Source organism: Egretta garzetta, unplaced genomic scaffold (assembly GCF_000687185.1).
Source record: "Egretta garzetta isolate BGI_Z169 unplaced genomic scaffold, ASM68718v1 scaffold51, whole genome shotgun sequence".
NCBI classification, from domain to species: Eukaryota; Metazoa; Chordata; class Aves; order Pelecaniformes; family Ardeidae; genus Egretta; species Egretta garzetta.
The window spans coordinates 1,836,181-1,842,668 of NW_009258549.1; the positions used below are offsets into that span (position 1 = coordinate 1,836,181).

A 6,488-nucleotide genomic window follows, 5' to 3' on the forward strand; every position below is an offset into this window, starting at 1 on the left:
CAGCAGTCCGGCAACCACAGGCCACGAGAGCCCTTCCCGGACCCGCCTTGGGGCTGGGGCAGAGCCGGGCGAAGCCCGCGGGAGGAAGCTCCTCTGTTCCCCGGGCCCTGTGGGGACGAGGCGGAGGCGGGGTGGGGGCTGCACAGAAACGACAGGGGAGGCCAAAGGGTTTTTTAGGTACCTGGAGGTACAGCCTCCCCCCACCCCACCTAGGGCACGGGAAGCAGAAGGGCGGAGGGGGAACCTTCTTCCAGGCGCCGGGAAACAGCTCCCGGGCCGAGGAAGGAGCCTGCAGGGAGGTGACAGACAAACGCAGGCGGCTGACAGAGGGACAGGCTCCCGGTCAGTGCCAGTGAGATCTCAAGGTGACTGGAGGGGAATAAAAGAAATAGAAGACCAAGCGTTTTAACAACATCGAAGTCCACCCGAAATGTTCTTGATGGGACAGTGCAACCAGGAGAAATGTCGGTCATGCTTGGTAAGAGACAGGGGCTGACCGTTGGGGCCGCTCGCTGCGGGAGAAGAGAACCGTGAAGGACAGCGGGAGCCGAACGCGGTGCAAGTCTCTGCCTCCCGGGCGCTCCAGGGAAGCTGTTCATCCTCGGTGGGGGGAAGACTCTCCTGCGGCGAGCGCTCTCTGGGAAATGATGATTTATCCCACCTGTACGGTCACGACAAAAAGACCGCCCCTCTCCTCTCAAGCTACGCAACCGCCCTAGCGCAAATGCAAAAAAACCACCACGACGTCTGCCCGGAGTACCGCTCGGAGCACCGCTTCGGGATTTGGCGCGCAAACAAATCATAGAATCATAGAATGTTTGGGGTTGGAAGGGACCCCTAGAGGTCATCTAGTCCAACCCCCCTGCAGGAGCAGGGACACCGCTAACCAGATCAGGTTGCTCAGAGCCCCGTCCAACCTGGCCTTGGATGTTTCCAGGGATGGGGCCTCCACCACCTCTCTGGGCAACCTGTTCCAGTGTTTCACCACCCTCACTGTAAAGAATTTCTTCCTTATATCCAGTCTAAACCTGCCCTGCTTCAGTTTAAAACCATTGCCCCTTGTCCTGTCACAGCTGGCCCTACTAAAAAGATTGTCCCCATCTTTCCTGTAGGCCCCCTTTAGGTACTGAAAGGCCGCAATCAGGTCTCCCCGCAGCCTTCTCTTCTCCAGGCTGAACAAGCCCAACTCCCTCAGCCTGTCCTCACAGGAGAGGTGCTCCAGCCCTCGGATCATTTTTGTGGCCCTCCTCTGGACCCGCTCCAACAGGTCCATGTCCTTCTTGTGCTGAGGGCTCCAGAGCTGGACGCAGTACTCCAGGTGAGGTCTCACCAGAGCAGAGTAGAGGGGCAGAATCACCTCCCTCGACCTGCTGGCCACGCTTCTCCCGATGCAGCCCAGAGTACGGTTGGCCTTCTGGGCTGCCAGCGCACATTGCCGGCTCATGTCCAGTATACATCCAGTATATATCAAATCTTCAAGTATACGCAGCGTACGGCCCGCAGAGACCAGAGAGCCCGCGCCGGGCTGCTGCGGGGCACGAGCAGGTCACCTTGGAAGAGAGAAGTGACATTTTAAGTTACCTGGGCGTTCCTGCACTCTCCGGATGTCGCTGCAGGTATTGGTCTGCGAGATAAACACAGACACCACCTTCAGGCAACTCTGCACCCTGCAAGGCTGACACGGCAGCCTCAGCGTCACTGGGTTTTGGCCCCTCGCTTATCCTTCAGAGCACGGTGGTCCTCTTTGCAACAGCAAGATCTGAGCAGGTCTTTGGCAACTCGTGATCAGTGGAAGGTGTGGGGACAGAAAAGGTGCGCGGGAAAGGGCAGAATCCTGCTGTGGATCTCTGTTATGGTATTGTCACGACAGCACCTGTGGGTTGCAACGTGGAGCGAAAGCTTAAAGCTCGTCCTTGGCATTAACGAGATGCTGCAGCGGATGAACCGGTATCGCGTGATCTCTCAGCAGCTGGTCCTGTGACCCCTCCCGGCTCTCGGGGAGTCTGTCGCCCAAAAAGTCCACGAGAGCATAATCCTCCAGCAGGCCGGCTTCTACCGCGTGGCGCCGGAGCCCCTCGCTCCCCACGAGCCCTTGCATTCTTGCATACCCCTGCCGACAGAAGGGAGGCAGCTTCTGACGGGTGAAGGCAAACAGGAAACAGGACTCTGCGGGGGGGAAAAGGATCAAAAGTCAGCCTCGGCAGAGGGTAACTCCCATAAGCTCTTGGGGACTCATTCAGAACAAAAGGCAGAGAGGACGAGGGAAGATGACTGGAATTTCCCACCCAGCGCCCTGCCCTGGGTGGCAGCAGAGTCACAGGCTCAATTCTGCAGAGCTCGGGGGATGCAGGGTGGGATCTCCAGTCTGCACTCTGAGAGGAAAAGGAGCTGGATTTCAGTTTGCAGCCCTCTGCCACCTTCTTTGTACCGTGGGATTGCTTCCCTCCGTGTGGCATGTGGGGGTCCTGCAGGAGGTTTCCCAGAGCAGTCTTCAGCCCAGGAAGGGAGGCAGCAGAGGCTCTCCAGCCCTCACATCCCAGGACTCCCATTTCCCCCGGGAAAGCAATCCCGTCATCAGTACACAAAGAGATCCGGTACCCAATGGCACAAAGGAACATTCGGATAATGGAGGAGGAAGGAAAGCTGCAGGCAGAAAAGGGACTGAACCAAACCTCTGTGCACCTTTCCCTAAATCTGTGTGCACCTGAGGCAGTCTCTTTCTGGCGATGAGCGAGAGCAAAGGCTATTTGGGAATGGACACACAGCGCCGGCACTTCTTACTGCCTGGGGAATGCATCAGAGAGGTGCGACTGATGGCGAGACCACAGCGAGGTCTCAGCTATTTGCAGAAGAGATTGCTCTTGTCGCGTGTCCCTCACATCCCCCCTCCTCCTCCCGCCACCTCAACCCTGTGCTCAAATTACCTGCAAAGAAATTGCGCAGGTCAGTGCTGAGGCAGTTCTCCAAAAACCGCCTCAGCGGCAGGATGTGAGCATTTGGGGCTGTCCAGTCTGTCAGAAAGTCCTCCACGATGTGATGGATGGCATCTGGGCGGGGGAGAGGCCAATCTGGGGGCCGAAGTCTCATCTCACGCTCTGCCAAGAGAACATTAAGGGAATCTCTCAGAATCAAAATGGCATTAAAAAGAGCTTGGGGAGTGGAAAGCAGCTATGACAGCTGTTCCAGCTTTTGTCCTGACCTTTTTAATCCCTACCTTGCTTTCATTTGCAATCCCCTCTGCTAGCTCTGCCCTCAACAGCCCGGCCACTGCACAGCTGCCCCGGGTCCCTGCCCGCAGTACTTCCTGTCATTTCGCTCCTGTTCCCCCTGGGCAGGGACTGCCAGACGGGCTGAGCTGCATTCAAGCTTTAACGCTGCTACCCGTCACGCTTCTTTCCATGCAAGGCCGGCCAGACCCTGACCTTAGGTTTCTGGAGACAAAGATTCCGCACGCTCATTTCCCAAGGAAATCTATTCTGAGCGCATTTGTTTGCTGGATATAACACCCATCTTCAAACCCCTGCCTTCGGCTGCCTCTACCACTGCGTGACCTCCAAGACCTGGGCCAGCCAGAGAGACCAGCTTTCTTTCAGTGGTCACACTGAACAGCCCAGCCTCATCTGCCAGGACTCTGCAAAATATCAGCCAAAGGAAAGCAACGTTCCTCTTTTTGGGAATGGGGCAGTTCCCAGCACACCTGTTTGTTCCTATTCTCAAATGTGAAGTCTCTGGTACAACAAAACCACCACCCCCCACCTCGTATTGGCCTGACCGATGGAAATTTCTTGCCAACTCCCAGCTTTTCCTTTAGCTCACACAGTGGTAGCTGGTGTCCCAGAGGATGGACCTGAAGGAGGTGGAGGAGAAGGGTGGGCAATGCCTTCGGGTACACCCCCTCGCTCCCCTTCTTTGGCTCTGAAGTATCTTCATCACTCTCCGTTTTGATCAGATCAGATAATTAGCAGGGAGAGGCAGGGAAGTTTACCTGTTGGGAGGGATTTGTAATAGTAAATAACAGGATGCAAAAAGTTGGACTGCCAAGCATGCTGTGCCTCTCCCACAGCTCGGTTGTAGTAGAAGACATCCTTGTCAGCCCCAGAGAAATTCCTCCCGTACTCCATGATGACGACAAACAGCCCATTGGGAGCCTTTCTCCCCGTCTGCATTTCCAGCTCGGCCAGGACTCCAACTGGGTCCGTGGAATTGCAACCACAACCATTAAGACTTTTCCACCAGAGAAAAGTCAGCAGGGATCCAACAACCCCTCAGCTGGTCAAGGCTAAGGCCAAAGAGCCATTAGATAGTAATTATTTTTGGTCATTACAGATCTGGGCTGGACTTGATGAAGAGCTTATGAAGGCTGCAGATACTGTTAAAAGACTCCATTATTTTCCCAGATTATGGGATTCCTCTCTCCGTGAGCACTGCTCAAGGAAAGCTTTTTCCTGCAGACAGTAAAAAGGTACCACACCTCTGAGCCTAGAGGGATGGTCTGGACCGCTTCAGCCCCTTGAGAGAAGTAATCGGCAGAATTAGGCACAGTGGCACCAGTCGTGGCAGTGGCACAGGTTCTGAGGTGGCTGCTTATATGACGGTAACGTCATTAGGCAGCAACAGAGCAATTTGTGTGGTGGCACCATGGGAAGCAACGGTAAAGAAAAAGGGATGGAACGATGGAGTGCAGTGCTGGGAATAATTACTCACTCACTCACTCTCTCAGCAGTATGATGTCAGCCAGGACACTGAACATCTGGTAGAGGCCCGAGGCCTCGTTCACCCGTTTGATGATGGAATTGGTCAGCTGTGTAATAGGGTAGACTGTGGATGGCCAGGGGACACCATGGTGACGGTTTTCCAATAGGCGGTGGACGGCACGAGCTAAGACATTGAGAGAAACAGAGACAGCTTATTTAAAAATCCAAGCTGATGCTTTTAAGAAATTCGATCGCTCTGCTGCAGCGCACACAGATACTGGCAGGACACAATAAATAAGCTTTACAGCTCATCCGTGCTCAGGATCTCCCACCCCAATTGCTGGTAACTGCAGTGGAGATGCCCTCTGAAAGCTGATGTGATGCTAAGTGGTTGGTGAGGGGGCGGGGGGGTCCTCAGGGATATTTCATTACTTCTGAGCAGTCCTTTAATGATAAGGATGGGCACATACGCATAAAGATGGAAATTCTCTCTACTGCCCAAAGCCGCTGGGTTTTAACTCCACAGCACAGACCTCTCACCCACAGCCCGTCACGAGGCAGAGCATCTGGCAGGCAGAAATCTATTGTGTTACATAAATAAGAGACAATGGGCAAGAGAGACACAAGACAAAACAAAGACAGACAACCAAAAACTTCAGATACAACCCCAAGTCACTTCTCCTCCACTTCAGACAACGCAGCTGCAGCTTGGCTGTGTTTGTTGTTCCTACTGCCAGCACAAGACTAAGGGTGATCTCTTCCCACCAGTAAGCTATGAACTCTTCCTTCGAAGGGGGGAACAATTCCCACCTCTGCCCTTTCTCTACACCCCAGTACTCACTTGTATACCGGAATCCATGGATAAAGCCCCCAGCAGATTTCCTGAAGTCAACAGAATGACTAGCAGTGCCGAGAACAAAGAGCCCCCGAGTGCTTCTGGACTCGTAACTAGGTTTGATCTGAGGATACTTCTTTTTATTCCCTTTTCCTGGCATCATTCTAAGGGATCTGATGTGCAAAAGAGAAGAGCAGGCTTGTCAGGAAGGGCAGGGGTGGAAAAATAAAAGTGTTTCTGATAAGGCACACATTATATTACAGCCACTGCAAGACACCACTTCATGCCCCCGCTACCTTCAGTGGGATTTACTACTTTCCCAAGAGCATAAAGTCAACAAGGATCTTCCAGAAGACAAAGGTGCTCATCTCAAGGTAGCTCTGGACAAGATCAAATTCCAGCCTGAGCCACTGACAGTGAATTTTGGCAGACAGTGAAGTTAACAGTATCATTTTCAACTGCAGGATGTTCTAGGAGACAAACCAAGGTGGAGTGAAGGCTGCATCCTCAGGGAAGAAAAGCAGACAAAACCTTTCTGTAGCAGTCTGTACCTGTATCATCCTCATTAAAAAAAAAACAAAAAAAAACCCAAACCCAACCCAAAACACAAAACATTGCTAGCCTTCTCCATGTGATCTGGCAGGTCAGGATGATAAGCTCTGAAGGCACAAGATTTTTCTGTCACCCAGGTTGCAACACTGCCATTTGGTCAGCCCTTTAGCCTGTCAATCAGAGGGCAACAGCACACACATTCCCACTGGGACACGGCCATCACTGCAGGGTAAACAAAGAACTGTGCAGCACCAGGTAGCTCAGAGCATGTGGACGCCTGAGCAATGCTGCCAGGAGAGGACCTGCCCTTCCCTTCTCCCCCTAATTAGGCCCTTCATAGTCTCTCTCTCCTAACTACCTGCTTCACTACAGATCATGGTTCTCCCTCACCTGTTGTAGATAGAGAA

The 6,488-nt window shown here is 53.4% G+C and overlaps 1 protein-coding gene across 1 annotated transcript in view; it reads right to left on the bottom strand.

Annotated features, from left to right (window-relative positions):
* Positions 1 to 1,463: 1,463 nt before the first annotated feature.
* FOXRED2 (FAD dependent oxidoreductase domain containing 2) overlaps positions 1,464 to 6,488 on the bottom strand; it is a gene marked incomplete at its 5' end in the record, with an annotated part of 18,927 nt that continues 13,902 nt past the window's right edge. Inside the window, 4 exons of the mRNA XM_009647725.2 lie at positions 1,464 to 2,166; positions 2,925 to 3,095; positions 3,986 to 4,224; positions 4,713 to 4,878. Coding sequence (XP_009646020.1) covers positions 1,901 to 2,166; positions 2,925 to 3,095; positions 3,986 to 4,224; positions 4,713 to 4,878 — 842 coding nt within the window. The remainder of the gene's footprint in view (positions 2,167 to 2,924; positions 3,096 to 3,985; positions 4,225 to 4,712; positions 4,879 to 6,488) is intronic.